Below are 15996 nucleotides of genomic sequence, written 5' to 3'. Positions count from 1 at the left end.
GTACAGTTTTGGCTTTTATTTTGTTTATTGATTACACAACAAATTAAATGGGAAAGATGACACTGCAAACACTACACTTGTCACTTTCTCCAGTAATCACAAGGATTTTTTTGTAAAACAGTAGATTTTGTATCTATTGAAAGCATTTTAGCAACAAGATAAGGGAGAAAAGCAGCTAAAGTGGTGCTGCGAACCTCTTAGCTCTGTACAAAAAAATGTTACATTTTGTGTTTTTCCATATGTACCACACTCACATGGGAAGTAAAGATCCAGTTGACCAGTCAATGGACTGCAGTCTCTCTCAAGTCTTTAAGGTCAGACAGGTATGCTTGGAACTCCAGCAGAGGGGTGTCAAAAATAAGGCAGTACAGATCAGATATTCTGCTACTTTTCCCAATTTTTGACAGTGGAAACAAATAATCCCGCACTGCACTGAACTAAACCAGACTGCTTGGCAGACAAGCATCCTCCTTACGCACAGCTTTGGTTGCTCATGTGCTTCTCAGATGTAAACAAATCAATAACTACAAGTATACAAATGTTCTGATGTTATTCTTCATTTTCTACATTGTCACTTTATCACAAACATTTTAGCTCAAGTATTGGTAAAAATCCACATGAATACATAAATCATTCAAATGTTACTTGCTTTGTCTAAACTTTTTTGGCGCTGTAATGAACACTGCAGCCTCTAGTGGGCAGTGGCAGAAACAGACTCCATGCTAGTAAAATGAAACAGCACAATATATGTTGCAGGTGTGAAGACATGGTGGATGTGAGGAGGCTGAAGATGCTCCAGATGGTCCAGCTCTTTAAATGTGAAGAAGATGCTTTACAGGTGTGACACATGACAACAACACAGACAAACATGGGACATAACTTTGCTTCCTGACTTAGAGAGAAGAGATGACGGTCTGTGTATTTTCAGGCTGTGGAGTGGCTTGGGGAGCTGATGGACGCCCTGTTAAAAACTCATGTCAGACTGGGTGATGACTCTCAGGAGAACAGGACCATGTTGGACAAACACAGGAAGTTTGTGGACGTTGCTCAGGTGAGACGTTGTTTAAACTATCTATCGTCTATAGCAGCATATGCAGTGATATGCTTTGCTAACTTCTGCTGTGCATTGGGCAAATTGGACAGACTTATTGTTAATGTATAAACAGACAGACATATAGTAATGCCGACTATTAAAGTTAGGATTATTAAAAATTAAAAATAAAAACACTAAAAACACAGATTCACCAAAATTTGAGTCCCAGAACAGAAGGTCGTCTGTCAAAACACCTACAACCTATTAATCTATTTTAAACAATTTAAAGAGACCAGTTCCCCAAGACATACATCTTCCTGCAACAATTTCCAGGTTGTAGGAGCAGCAGATCTAAAACCTCTTTAATCCACCTCAAGATGGAGTTTAGGCACAGATAGCAAAAGTACATTTTGTGACTGAGTCACAAAGTGAGGACCGTAACTTCCAGGACTTACAGTATTTGTTCTGTATCGATTTGTATAAAAAATGGGTGCTATAATTGCCTGTGTCTTTTCATGGCTTTTCTTCTTCTTTTTTAAATCAGTAGTGCATACAACCTCAGTTTCAAAGCACTTTTCACCAGTGCTTGTTGTTGTTGTTGGGTCACAAAGTTGACCTCTACTTCCCACAGTAGTGACCATAGGGTCTGCTTAGCTCTGTAGGCTTCATATTATATATTTTTCAAAGAAACATCAGCAAGTAAAGATAATGACTAGAAAAGCGCAGACCTCTGCCATCAGTCCTATCTCCCAATAGTGAAGAATCCTTTGAAAAAATTCCTGGATCCAGACGGTGATCCGGATCAGTCCCAAAATCTAATCAGGTCTTCCTTATGCCATGTCTGACATTTCCTAAAAATTTCATGAAAATCCATCCATGACTTTTGAGTTATGTTGCTAAAAAACAAACAAACAGACAAACAAACAAACCTACCTGATCACATAACCTCTTTGGCGGAGGTAAAAATGTCAAAAATGAGTCAGATTGGTTTCTCTTCCACCATTGTGTTGATAAGTAATCCCTCTATTCATTAAGCTTTGATGTCATTTTATTCTTCAAAATATTGTTGTTTGCATAAGACAATGTCCTCCTTTCTCCTGTGTAACCTTCAGAGCACCTATGATTACGGACGTCAGCTTTTACAGGCGACCGTCGTCCTCTGTCAGTCTCTGCGCTGTACGACCCGCTCTTCAGGTGACACTTTACCGAGACTCAACCGGGTCTGGAAACAGTTCAGCGTCAGTGGTGAGGAGAGACAACAAAGACTGGAGCTGGCTCTGAGCTTCCACACTGCTGCTGAGAGGGTGAGACGGACTGAGACTTCACTGTTATATGACAGGTGTTAGAGCAGCTGGACAGTCTGGATGAGGAGACAGAATGAGCTGTGCATTGGCAGTCACATAAAAACTGATGATATTAGGCAGATGAAATAGCTCATGACATTTTCATGGTATTAGTGCTCCATTGCAGCCATGCAAAAGTTAAAAGTATACATTTTACTATTGCATGTTTTTTTCTTGTTTCAGGTGTTACAGCGGGAATGTGTGGATGCAGACTCTTTAGATGAAGTCGACTCTTTAGGGAAAACTCTGCTGGACAGACTCACCATGCCTATTATCTTTCCTGATGGGTACATATCACACAAATACACTCATTTTACTGACAAACAAAAGTCCAACATTCACTCCCGTTTCAGGTCTGAACCATTTCTAATGAATAATATCTGTTTCTTTAGCAGCCATTATTCTGCATACTTGACCATCTTGTAACTCTAATCTGATGAGAGAGATAAAATTAAATTAAAGGGTGAATTTGTGGGACAGGAAACCAAGAAATGAGTCAAGTTATTTGAAGGGGGAAAGAGATAGGAGATATTTGAAACCTCCCTGGACTGCCCTTTAACCTGTCAACCTGTATTAGCTCCACAATAGAGTTTTAAATGCTAAAAAATGACCTTAAGCGTCACTTAAAAGTATCAATTATGACCACTTTTGACTTTGTGATGTTGTTGTATCAACACTAGGTACATTTACATGATATCATAGTCCGTTTATTGTTTTATTCTGACTTAAACTCGACTCTAAATACATAAAAATGTAAAGCTCAGCTCAGACCAAAGATTTGTAATATAGAGCCCTTAAGAAAATAAAGGCTCCATGAGCTGGCAGTTTTAAATAGCTCTATGTGCTTAATATTTTCCTCTATTCGAGGAAATATCAGAAATACGTCACTAGGGACAGTTGCAGCTGTGTGAAATGAGCTGTCACTCTGACCAGAGTTCACTGTAAGGTCAGGGGTCAGGCTAATTGGTGGAGTGCTTGTCTGTTTTTCACTTGAACAAGGCACAGCAGAAACATTTTATCTGCTGAAGGTGTGTTTTAATCCATATTTCCCTTGTCTTTAGTTCTGGGTGGTTAAAAGAAGCAGACATTGGCTTTGTCTCTCTCAAAGCAGCAACAGTTCAATCCCTCTTCTCTATTAGCATCGTGATAGTAAAGCTTAGTAAAGTGTGTGATGATAGAAAGGTTCTATTCTTGCCAAGTCTGTCACAATAAATGCTATTCATCATTAAAGACTTTTATTTTGTAGAGCAACATCAGGAAATTGAGTGTTTTCAGTTGAAACTCAACAATATAGATGTCTCATAAATGGGAGAGAGGGATAGATTAAAATAACTCAGAAAGTTAGACATAAGGAATACCTGAAGAGTTAAATACAGGATGAGAAAATGAATAATAATAATAATAATAATAATAATAATAATAATTCATCAGACTTATATAGTGCTTTTCTAGGAAAACTCAAAGACGCTTTACAGAACAAACAAAAACACAACAAAAATGGGACAGGAGGAAAAAATATGAATGGTTAGGAGTCATATGCATTGTTAAACAGTTAAGATAATAAGACTTTTAGCCCTGAACTGTCTGCTTGTCATGATATAAATGTAAATTTTTTTCTGGTGTCTTATGAAAGAAAATTTTGTTTTTGTCTTAAATTTAAGAGGATCCTATTTCTCGTCAGTGGACTCAGCTTAGCCGCATTTAACCACATTCATCCTAGAGTCATTTTTTCATTATTTTTTAGGCTTAGTTTTATAAACTTAGAGAAGTTTTTTGTGGCTGAAATTTGGCCTGGTGGTTCATAACACAGCCCTTTGTCATAAAACAAACTTAAAATATGGATTTTTTAAAATCACTTTATTGGGACTTTAAACTGGAAGTCAAACTGCTGAAATTAGGAGAAAGCTGTAAAATAAGACAAAGATATTGATAAGGCAAGTGCTACAGTGAGAACCGCCTGTTTTGGATAGTGACATAAAAGTTTCTGAAGGAAGGTCCAAAGTAACTCACTGAAAAGGGGCCATATTGAAATCTAATTTGATGGTTTCAGACATACTTTGGTCAATAAATGGATCCTCCAAAGGGCAGCATTCCAGTTAAATGGATTTGCAGAGCTATAACTGTGAATGACTCAACCGTGGGTGTAAACACTCAATATGATGTAGCCACTTTTGTCTTTTCAGGAGTGAGCAGTACTTCGGCACTCCCAGCGACACAGCAGCGGCAGCAGAGGCCATCAGAGAGCGCCTCCTGCTGGTGGAGGAGCGACGGCTCCAGTTGCAGGAGGCTCGGCTTCACAACAACGGTAACGAGGAGGAGGAGCTGCTAAACGGGCAGGCAGCACCGCTAGAAGTTATCGGAGAGGAACTGAGTGAGAAAGAGGAGCAAGATGAGGAGGAGGAGGAGGTGGGAGAACAGGATGAAGATTTGGAGAGAGCCACACAGGACTGCTAATGGATCGCTGAAGACGTCAAACCGAGCAGCCTTAATGAAGCTTGTTAGTGAAGGGCTGCTGATTAATTTACAACGATTATCTCCTCCCTCAGCGTAGGCAACCCTCTGATTTGTTGCTTCTGTCGTACTGCAGCTTCTGTAGTGATGGTATTTCTCTAAATCAGGACTACATTTCCCATCAGCCTCACTGCTTAACCTGCCTGAAAGAGGATGAACAAGTTGGATGATCTCTCCACTGTGTTCTCAGCTGAAACTCTGAAAGCGATAACAAGGTCTGCTCTGGAAAATCTTTTTCTGCCATCAAGCGATCCAACAGAATAACAAATGTAAAATACTGGAAGTATTTACTGGAATTATTAATATCTCTGGATGCTCTGTTGAAGATGGAGCCGTTTATATAAGAAAACTCCTTAAGTACGCCTAACATCACTTCATCCTTCCCAGCATGCCATTAGCTTACCTTAGTGAGCGGAGCTTTCATGGTGCTAACATGGTAACTGTGCCTCATCTGACTTACTGTTACTTTTCTTTAATGCCATTTTCAACTTAAGAGTCATTGGCAGCTTTTTCACAGTTATGGCTGTGTTGCTCCTGCTTTATATGAACTTCTTTTCTTTCTAAGGGTCCAAATGTGCTGATGGCAAATGACCAGACTGTCGAGAGTGCAACGTCAGCATCCAAAGCATTACTCTCTGGTTTGAATAGATCTCTGAGGAGTTACTGTGTATGCACCCAGCTGTAGAAAACTGAACAGAATTGGTGTTAAAGAAAATACTATAAGTAATAAGGTCCTGCCCACACAAATAATGCATTAATCCAGGTACAGCACAGACAGTATGTCTACGGGCAGTTTGAGAAGTTCAAATACTGTGTTAAGACTGGCCAGAACTGGACCTCTACAATGCATTTTAGTCTAACTGAAATCATGACTTTTTGAAAAGTTGAACTCACACCAAGATAATTTGGAGATTGATTTACTCTAGCATGTTTAAACCTCAATCAGACCCAAACTAGTTAATAGTTAAGCTTCCATTCTGAACTTTGACACAAAGTCGATGAGCAAAAACACCAACTGTAAAGCTGAAGATGAGTTGTAATCTGCCTTCAGATATCGGATATAAGCTAGAGCAGTGGTCCCCAAAGTGTGGGTCAGGACCCCCCGGGGGGGTCGTGAGATGCCTTCCCAAAACAAAGAATATATTTAAAAGGTTTTAAATAGTTTATGTCGTACATTTTAAAAAAATATATATTCATAGAATTAGTTTATTTTTAAATAACAACATGGCCAATAGATGAGATTTATGCTAAAATAAATGTAATATTTTAGCCAAGTCTGCACATGACTGTTCTTGAACGTGCACGCCTATTTTCAGCTATGCTTCAACAACCCTAAGGTACAGTGGGGGTCTCCAGTCTCTGGCTCTGTTAGTTTAGGGGTTGTGGGCTGAAAAGTTTGGTAACCCCTGAGCCAGAGGGATAACATTCATCACTTTTTTTTTTCCAATTCTTTTATTTAACCAGGAAACCCTCACTGAGATTAAAAATATCTTTTTCAAGAGCGTCCTGGCCAAGATAGGCAGCATCAGCCAAAAGTAAAGCATAGTTTCCATTTCTCCACTTATTGACATACAACCACTGTACTACTCAGTAACTTGTTTGCAAGTTTATTAGGAAGAAGGTGAATAGTAACAAGCTAAAATGGAGCATGTCACAATCATGGAGAAACCATCATTATCAATATTTGTTTTGTAGCACCAATTCATAGCCGTTATCCCAAGACAAAGAGGGCAGGTCTAGACCCCACCATCTAGAGGAAATGCTATAATGCTTCCGTCAGTAATTTCTGTATGCATGAATGCTGAGACGACAGTAGTTAAGATATCCAAATAAGCTATAACTATAGTTTGAGTTTCAAATGCATGTAAACGTACTGACTGTCAGTAAGAACCAAAAATCTGGGCCTTCTGGAGAACATCTAAACATGGGACACTAACCATGCTAAAAGCTAGTGATATAATATGAAACATATTCAACAGAAATGTATCTAAGTTTTTGATTTGAGGTAACTGAATTGTGCTCAGGATTTTATAAAATTTGCAACCTCTAGGCCAAATTTGATCTTGTCTTAAGGTTCTCCTTTAAATATTGACATTTCTTTATTGATTTTATAATTTTACTTTAATCTTGCAATAAAATGTTTTTAAACTTCAGGTTTTAAACACAGTGGAGGTGCTACTTTTGAGTTCCCTCTGGTATTCTTCAGGACAACAAACTGATTTGACATGAAACCTGATGTTACAGTTGTAAGTTTTATGCAAGATTCTTAAAGACCACATGGGCCGTTATCGTGTTTTCCAAATCTCAGGTTGCCAGTCAACCTATGTACGATTTCATAACCAGTCTTTACCACACAGTTCACACAAGCCAAAAAAATAAACTATAAATTCAGCTTGTTTTTGTTTTCTCTCATTTTTGAGGGGAACAAGAAAACAGAATTTGCACTAGTTTTCCTTTCCTACCATCAAATCAATATTAGCACTCGTTTTTTTTTCCCATTAGAAGCCCTCAGCTTCTGATTGCCTGATTGGTATTTCGACAAATGTGTTTCAGAATAAATGCTCTTCTCTACCTTCAGACTGCCTCTTTTCCATGAGAAAAATAAAAGAGAAAACAAACAAAAAACAAAACAAAACAAAGCTGTTTAAAAGCATAAAAACCAACATGGCTCTGTAAAGGAGGAGAGGAAGCATAATAAGTATCATGAATTTAATTGTGAAAACTTTTTCATAAGCCAGGAGCACCGATTGTACAGTTTTGTGCTCTGATTATCACCATCTTATTCTACACATCCCTTCTTTCTGCTTTGGCAATATTACATTAGATAAAGACAACAAAACATTTGAATTTTTTTTTAAACTAGAATGCAATCTTATTTAAATTCACCTTAAGCCTTTTGCTTAGATAGTTTACATGCTTAGACTTTGCATTAAGGGACCATAACACTTAAATCTTTCAGGGCTTCAATGATTTTTCTGATTTAAAGAATCCCTCTGGTTTGACCGTGTGCATAGACTTGATGCTGTTCGCTGTAGTTTAACTTGGACTGAGGTACTGACAGCAGTTATTCACAGACAGGTGGTCATTTGCCAAAAAAGCACCATTGAAACAGGACATTTTGTATTTATTTGACATTTTTACGATCAAACCTCGCTGTAACTGGTTGCCATTTTTGACCAATAACTGCTGCTGTAAGTGTAACCGCTGAATACTGTGTCTTGCATTTTGCCCCCTCTGTTTACTGCCATCATCCTCTAAATAAAGACGCCTTTTGAAGTCTCTTTCTGGGTGGATATTTTTATGTGACTAAAAAGGCAGTTAGGTTGAATTTATCCAGTATATACTTTGACTTCTTGAAGCATAGGATGGTGTACAATGTGTCATCTCTGTGGTTCCCAACCTTTTTTCCAACTAAGCCCCCCTTCTCATATCTAAGAAGAGTTGAGGACCCCTGGGACCAAAATGAAAAAAGTGATAGATTGACATCAAATACACATCAATTTGATTTGTTTTTAATCATTTAAAGCCAAAATACATTGCCCCAAACACATATGTCCAGGTTGGGAACCAGTGTGCTATCTGAGGTGTTAAATGCTGCATTACGCGATATCCCTAAAATATTACTTGCTGAGAATTTGTATTATTTTATTCTGTTCCCCCCAAAAGACTTGAACGCACAGAAGCACAGAACCACAGTATGTTTTTAAATAATCTTTATTTAGAAAAATGTTTCACAACTCCGTCATTAACTGTTTACACTCAGAACTTGAATTAATTTATTATTCTAAGGTACCTTAAATAGATTATTTTGCTCCCTTTAACCTTTTAAATTAATATGCAGGAATAAAAAAGTGAATGGAAGCTTTCAACGCTGGTTTGTGAGCTACCAGTGTGAATTTCTGCCGCTAAAATCTTGATTTTCTGCAGCTGAAAGAGACATTTTAGGACAGCAAGTTAGCTGCACCTTTCTACACAAACATCCTGACTGACAGACCATTTATGAAGTTGTTTCCTCCTGAATTATTCTGTGCATTAACTGCATGGCATTTATGGCCATAACTGAGATTCAAAACAAGCAACTGGGACTATATCTCCTTTGGAAGAATTTTTAGATGGCAAAACAAGTGACATGTAGAGCCATTTTCTCTTTCTGCTCAGATCTGATCTCATTATTTCTAACAAGAAAAGCTGCCCTTTTCTAGCCTTTAGAAAGAATGCAGGTTCGAGGCTCTTTCACTCTAGATTAATTTTTCAGACTCAAAGTTTAAAGCAGCCTATGTTAAATCAGCAAGTAATGAACATATTAATAGTACTGATCTTTTTTTTTTTTTTCTTAACATCAAGTCGCCATGTAGAGCTGCTACCCTTAAATCCATAATTTAAATGACGACCACTTATGTCAAGGACTATTTATGCACTCTTCATCCACATTTAGTATTAACAACGTTGACAGATGAGGTGAAAGTTGCTTGACCTTATTAAGGAATGAAATGTCTTAAAAGTGTATTCCTTTCCATCTTCCAGGAGCCTGATTAGATGCCTTTGTGTTGATGTTGTTGAAGCACTGCTACTGAACTGAGATCATGCACGGGCGATGGAAGTCTTTAAAGTGTTTGTTAATAGAGCAGGTCATCGTCGGGACTCCTTATCCAAAATGTCTTTGGCCTCATTGATCTTGGCTGCGAGGTACGGCGATCCACCTGCACACAGATGCACACAAACATGTTCAATCTGTTTTGTCTATTGTCCTTAAAGCTTTCATACAGCATTTTCCCAGAACTTATTTCCTTAGACTGTAGATAACTGGGCTGAAATACCCTGAAGTTCTAAACAACTGATGTGAGTGCTAGTTATTTAAATGAGATATGTACACAAAGTCCTTAATATAGCAAACAGCTTACACAAAAAGTCATTTTGTTACCTTTTGAGTTTCACTTTGTGAATCAGACTTGAAGCTTACCTTTATCTGGATGGTTCAGGATCATGATCCTACGATGGGCCTCTCGTACCTTGGTCTTAGTGGTAGTTGGGCTGTGCCCAAAACAAACGATACATGTGAGCAATCATAACTTTGATCAGAGCAATGACACAGAATCACAGACTGTAGTAATGAGATCAGTAAACATTACATTACCTGATGCCCAGAACCAAGCTTGCCTCTCGTCTGGACATTTTCTGCTCAAATCCTCCTTTGTAGTATGATGAGAAAGCCTGGACAGAATAAAATGGAAAGTTAAACTGTCCGTAGTCTGACCCACATTGAGGTCATCCCTGGAACCCAAAAGCTATATTTCATATTTTTCCTTTGAAGAGAGTTAATCAGAGATTTTTTTCAGTGCCTACCTTAAAGTGGGGGCATTATGCCTTTTTTCAAGGCTTTACACCATCTCTCTGATAGTTGCATTACATGGTTTACAGCTAAAAAAACTCATGTTTCTCACACTGTCGTCCTGAAAAACCTTTATTTTAACGCTTCGTTTTGGCTGTTGTCTCTTTAACACCCCCGCTCCAAGGACCTGCTTTCCTCTGATTGGCCGATTTTCCAGAGGCTGGCTGGTGGCAGGGCTCAATGTTTTGTGCCCACCCCCTCCAATGTGGCTATGTTGTTATGCTAGTAGATAAAAACTTTGAATGAACCGGTCCAACTGAGTAAAATATGGCAAATTTTGATATACATCTGTATGTGTTAGACCCGGAGTCTGACCCTGATAGTTTGGAGAGAGGGGGGAAGAAAGCCAGCAGCAGCGAAGGACAGAGCAGGACGTATCTGTTTGGTAAGTGTTTAATTACTGTGTTGCTAAATGGCTAAAAGGCCTTGTGGGGGCGGTCTGTTCTGCTTTGCCGGCAGCATGGACGAACCCCGAACCAGTCAGGAGATCCTATTGCGATGACCTTATCAGTTTGCTCCATCAAAATCTCGTCTCAGGAGAATCTCTGAGAGATTTTCAACAAAACTTTTTCATCAGTTTACACGCTAATTCCAAGATTACTGTAGCATATGTTTATCTTGCGGGTTGAACATTTGCATACGTGGAGTATGGATACCCAACATTGTGACTTTATATTTATGTTTTAAAAATCGAAAAAGTATAATACCCCCTCTTTAATAAGTAAGCTTGTATGGCACAATTAAAACTGACTATTACTTTTAGTTTGGCAAATTCAATACAAGTGGTTTAGGCTCGTATCAAATTCCAGATAATTTTCTTCAACCCAATGGCTAATCAGAGCTAATGACTCTGAATACTCACTGATGAGGGCATTTTCTTGACAGTCTCTGAGAAGACTTGCCCGAGGGGCTTCCACAGCTGGAATGCATAACGACCTGTGAAATAAAGACAAAACATACTGAACAATTAATCATCTAACCCATTTCTATACACAGAAAAAGAATTGTAATGAAAACTTATCCCACTAAACAAACTTAAACCACTAACCCCTAACCCTACAATGAAATTAGTAATTAAAACTGATGATTACAGTAATAATACTGATAAGGATTTGGACTTGCTATCTAGAAAGTGAAGCAATATTTATCAAAAACCCAACTAGTAATCTAGAACATGTATTATGTTATTGGGATACTCTAATGATCTGATACCAACTATTCTTACCTGCAAAACCTGCTGCAGCAACACCAAGACCCACAGCAATCAGAGTCCCTCCCTTTGATCAAAACAAAACACATAAACCAGTTACCAAACTGGGTAAGACAGATCATAGACGACTGTTTGTAAAAGAACTGCGTGGCACCTTCAGGATGCTATTCACCCTTCCACAATCCAGTCTCCATCTCTGCCTTCAGCTTAATATCTGTTTGTATAGCTAGTTAACATAAAAGTTAAGTTTAATTATTGAACCCATAGGGCATATAAATCCATCCATCCAAATACAAGCAGAAATGTTCAGCGAATATCTCTTAAGAAGAAAAAAGGTAAAGTAAAATATTAAGCTAAGCCGAAGTAACCCAAACAAAGGATCTCTACCCAAAATAGTACTAAAGTAATTATGTTTCAAAGCCAGTTATCTGGCTCATTCTCCTGAAGAAATGATACACAATCTAAATTAAGTTCAAGTTTATTTTTAAGACAATAAAGTCAAGCTTTTTTCCGTCTGGGATTTGCTTCACATTAAATGCTATACAGTTGCTATGCGTTGTACCTTCATGGCTTATTGTATTACCCCTGACATTTAATAGAGGGACCAAATAAGACTTTTACCCAAGCTAATCAGCTCATTATCTCTGTTTACATCAGCAGACTGAAATGCAGAATGAACATTATATGTATTTGCAGCATAAGATCCACTGAATATGGGGGTAAAATGATACACAGATGTTTGGGTGATTGGAAGATAGCTAGTTCTAACATGTTTTATACATTTATGATGTCATAAAAGGTGATGACATTTAATTCATAGATTAGATGTGGAATTAAATTCTGTACACTGATCGTGTTTAGGGCTTAGTTTAATCACACTTTTCCTTATTTCTTGGCCGCTCAAATCTATTGAAACATGGTCAGGTTGTGCACATGTGCTTCTATGTTATGTAATATTCACGTTTGTTAAAAAAGGCAAATGTTATACCAGTCCTATGTTGAGAAAATACTGGTTAAAGGACAAAAAAGCATAACTACCCGTGAAACGTCTATTATATAGTTAGTAAGTCAACTTGCAGCTCCCAGACTGATGTAACAGCAGTGACATACGGTTACCTTAGCTAGCGGTCATTGCGGTTAACTCACACATGCTTTAACTGTCAAACTCAGTCTGTTTTAGTTAAACTGACTTCACAAATATCTTAAATCCAAAAACAAGGTCTCACCAGCCGTCTGTCTATCTCTGCATCGCTCCTCACGCTGGTTTTTGGACTGTATTCAGAATATCTCATCATGTCTCCATCTGCGGCCATTCCACCAGCGTTCGCCATGTTTTCGGACTGACCTGACGTCACTTTGTTCACCCGGAAGTGCCTTTCAAAATAATATCAGACGAATGCGCAACGCTTGAATAAATAGGGGTATCTCACGTGTTTTCCAGGACCTAAATATCATTTAGGGGTGGAATATTAATATGAAACGCATCCTTTAAAATGGAAGTATTTGTACATTAACAAATTATTTCATGAATATGTGTTTGCCGAGAACTCAAAGGAAACGATCGCTTTAAATGCTAGATTGAAAATAATGGTTGTTTTAGTGTTGCAAGCAAGTCCCCACGGACTTCACTGTCCTTATTTTCATTTGCTTAAATTAGTTTAATTTGTGAGTAAATTTCGTTATTATCTTTTAACTTAAAAAATACACAGTCGTTTCTTAAATTCAATCCTACATCACACTTTTAGCAAACAAATGTTATACTGTTATTTTTAATAATTTTAAGCAGTTGTTTTGTCCCTCTTTAGTGCTTTTTTTTTTTTTTTTACATAAATTCTAAGGTGGTCTTAGGTTTCTTATGATTTTTTTGCATCTCTCCTGCTCCACTTTGTTGCTTAATATTTCGTGTTTATGCCACTAGATGGAGTCGTTAGAGAGTAAATCGTGTTCTGTGATAGTGAGTTTCCGTTGACAGAACATAAAGGTGCATCTGAAGAACTCGGAATATCATGTAATAGTTATTTTTTTCCCCAGTGATTTACTTCAGATAGTTACATTTCTATTTATTCGTCTCATTCATAGTGAAATATTTCAAGACTTTCTTGTTTTAATCTTTATGATTAGGGCTACAGCTGATAAAAAAAAAATTCCAAATCCACTATCTGAAAATACTAAAATGTTGCGGGCAAGTGCAATTGGCACAGGTTTCCTTAGCCTTCATAACACCTCAGCAGTGCCACAGACTGATTGCTTCCATGCCACATCGCATCGATGCAGTAATTCATCAAGTACTAAGTGCATACATGAAAATAACTTTCCCAGAAGGTTGACATTTCTGTGTTATGAATCTATTTTTGTTTTATGTTCTTTAATATTCCAATATTTTGATATCATGGATTTTTTTTTATATTTTTGTACGATGTAAGCCATAACAATAAAGAATATAACAAAAAAGGTCTTCAAATATTTAACTTTAAACAGAAGTTAACTTTAAAATCAGTCACAGGAAAGATAAACTTTTTCATAACATTCTTATTTTAGGAGATGCGATAGTACATGTAAATGAAGGCCGAAGAATTTATAAAACAGCATCTAAATAGATGTAATCATTCAAAAAAGTCCCTGGGGATGGCCCTGGCCCTGATAGCGAGGTTCAGGTTTCTCAAAAAGCCCCAAAATGTCTTCTTATCAAGCAAAATAGAATTAAGTAGTCCCCTATAGAAACACTGGAACAATGACTTGGTGGATTACTGTGTGGTAAAATGGCATGCACTAAATTAAAATGTATTATTTGTAGTGGAAGAATGGATACTGTACCAATAGTGAGTATATATTTTGTCTTTTGTTACACTAGGCCTAGAGATGTGTAAAAATGTTAATGTGGTGGGTTTGATACTCTTTTAAGAGGTGATGATGAAGCAAGTAATGTTGGGTTATTAGGTATTTAGAGTTGAGATTTTGGTATGTCCTGTACTCCTTTAGTTTTGTGACCTGAAAAGAGATGCATCAAAATATTTTTTTCACTGGCTATGACTGCTTTAAGCAAAATAGTGACAGGCCTTATATTGGTCTTTGCCTGAGTCACTCACTAAAGCTGCACCTGGTTGTACATTGTTCTGGGTTATTCGTTCATGTTAGTCTGTTTAATTTGCTTGTATTTGTGCTTGACATGAGTTTGTTTGGTGTTTATCCTTGTAGTATCTCTGTGTGTATCTGTGTGTCTCTACAGGTGTACTTAGTGGCCCTTGTGGACCCTCGACATGATTAGGGGTCCAGCAGGAGTCTCGGAGCAGGGAGCAGCAGCACAGAGGAGCTGATGGAGTCCTGAGCCTGGAGCTGGTTTCTATTGTCCCTGGTAATTGGATTTGGTCTGGGAGAAGAGATGGCTGCCACTGAGGGGCTGCGATCATTAGGTGTGAATGAGATGTGTGGAGCCCTGGCTCAGCACACACACACATAGATATTGTGCATTTGAATAGACATGAAATCCACTTGTGTGTGTCAAACCTCATCCAGATAAATCTAAATGTTCTGTGTCAAACATTGTTCTGCCCATATGTTTTTAGATCATTTTTCAAGCTCACCTCCACACTGAAACATGACAGCTCAAATCATATATCAATTTGGTTTTTCACTGCCACTTTTGCAGTAAAAAGCTCCATATATGCTTTAACATAGAAACAAATCAGCTAATTTTTGGTAAACAAGTTATACCATAGAGATTTATGGCAAAGCTATGGTTTTAGTTAGCAAAGGATAACAATGTGGCAAGCCTAAATGACTCAATAGCAAGCCGGTTACATCACAGATTTGTTGGATTTCGAAGATTCTCACAGTTATACAACACTGACAATGATTTTAGCAGATCTTATCAAAAATCAGTGTGCCATGGGGACAGCACTATGCAGACTGACTACAAGACACAGGCTCAAGTCTGAAAGGGGGGAGAGTGGTCCGGCTGCAGACTGTGGATTTCCTCTCTCGCAGACCACTGCTGTGAGACACCACACATGCCAGAACGGAAGGGAAGTAATTTGATTGTTTAACATTTAAGACATTTTTTTTCTTTTTTTAAAAAAATAATTTAATTCACAAAGTGTGGCATTAACATTCACGTAATAACCAAATTTAAAATATCACAGATTAAACATTAAAAAAAAAAAGAACCGAGAAAGGTCTATTGTCTAATCTGAGATTAAATTATGTACAGATCTGTTTTTAGAAGTTGTTAGACCAACGGTGGCTCCCTTTAGTTTCATGAACATTAGCTAAAGCTAACATAGCTTAGCTAGTTAAGTAGTTAGCTTTACTACTAGTGAGTCGTAAAATGTAGGACAATGTAACTACTTTTAACTTAAGCATAATCTAATTTAACTTCATTTGCTTTTACTTTAGCTATGTAAGTTATGTACTGTTACCTATGTAGTGTGTGTAGCTCATGTAGCTGTTATATCTTTGGATTGGCTTCATTAGCTATGTTGCTACATTATCTATATTTTGCTAAAGCAAGACC

General features: G+C 37.7%; 2 protein-coding genes across 2 annotated transcripts in view; one reads left to right on the top strand and one right to left on the bottom strand.

Moving 5' to 3' along the window:
• Positions 1 to 8168, top strand: part of sestd1 (SEC14 and spectrin domains 1) — a 37952-nt gene extending 29784 nt beyond the window's left edge. Inside the window, exons 15-19 of the mRNA XM_041807462.1 lie at positions 757 to 838; positions 929 to 1051; positions 2146 to 2337; positions 2560 to 2663; positions 4560 to 8168. Of these exons, the coding sequence (XP_041663396.1) occupies positions 757 to 838; positions 929 to 1051; positions 2146 to 2337; positions 2560 to 2663; positions 4560 to 4830 (772 nt within the window). The 3' untranslated portion in view covers positions 4831 to 8168. The remainder of the gene's footprint in view (positions 1 to 756; positions 839 to 928; positions 1052 to 2145; positions 2338 to 2559; positions 2664 to 4559) is intronic.
• A 417-nt stretch (positions 8169 to 8585) lies between these two features.
• Positions 8586 to 12839, bottom strand: dnajc15 (DnaJ (Hsp40) homolog, subfamily C, member 15). The gene is made up of 6 exons (XM_041806520.1): positions 12713 to 12839; positions 11502 to 11553; positions 11139 to 11212; positions 10022 to 10098; positions 9848 to 9918; positions 8586 to 9587 (listed from the first exon to the last, which is right to left on the bottom strand). The coding sequence occupies exons 1-6, from the start codon at positions 12815 to 12817 to the stop codon at positions 9517 to 9519; spliced, it is 450 nt and encodes a 149-aa protein (XP_041662454.1). The 5' UTR covers positions 12818 to 12839; the 3' UTR covers positions 8586 to 9516.
• Positions 12840 to 15996: the final 3157 nt, after the last annotated feature.

This window comes from Cheilinus undulatus, linkage group 15, assembly GCF_018320785.1.
Source record: "Cheilinus undulatus linkage group 15, ASM1832078v1, whole genome shotgun sequence".
Classification (NCBI taxonomy): Eukaryota; Metazoa; Chordata; class Actinopteri; order Labriformes; family Labridae; genus Cheilinus; species Cheilinus undulatus.
The sequence above is the reverse complement of the archived record's forward strand: the minus strand, read 5'-3'. Positions and strand labels throughout refer to the sequence as shown.

What these genes read in the sequence shown, in the direction of transcription:
- dnajc15 (XM_041806520.1), bottom strand. Translation starts at nt 12,817, where the DNA reads ATGGCGAACGCTGGTGGAATGGCCGCAGATGGAGACATGATGAGATAT. An exon ending in AGCTTGGTTCTGGGCATCAG is followed by an intron (nt 9,919 to 10,021) that starts GTAATGTAATGT and finishes TTTTGGGCACAG; the next exon opens with CCCAACTACCACTAAGACCA. An exon ending in CCTGAACCATCCAGATAAAG is followed by an intron (nt 9,588 to 9,847) that starts GTAAGCTTCAAG and finishes ATCTGTGTGCAG; the next exon opens with GTGGATCGCCGTACCTCGCA.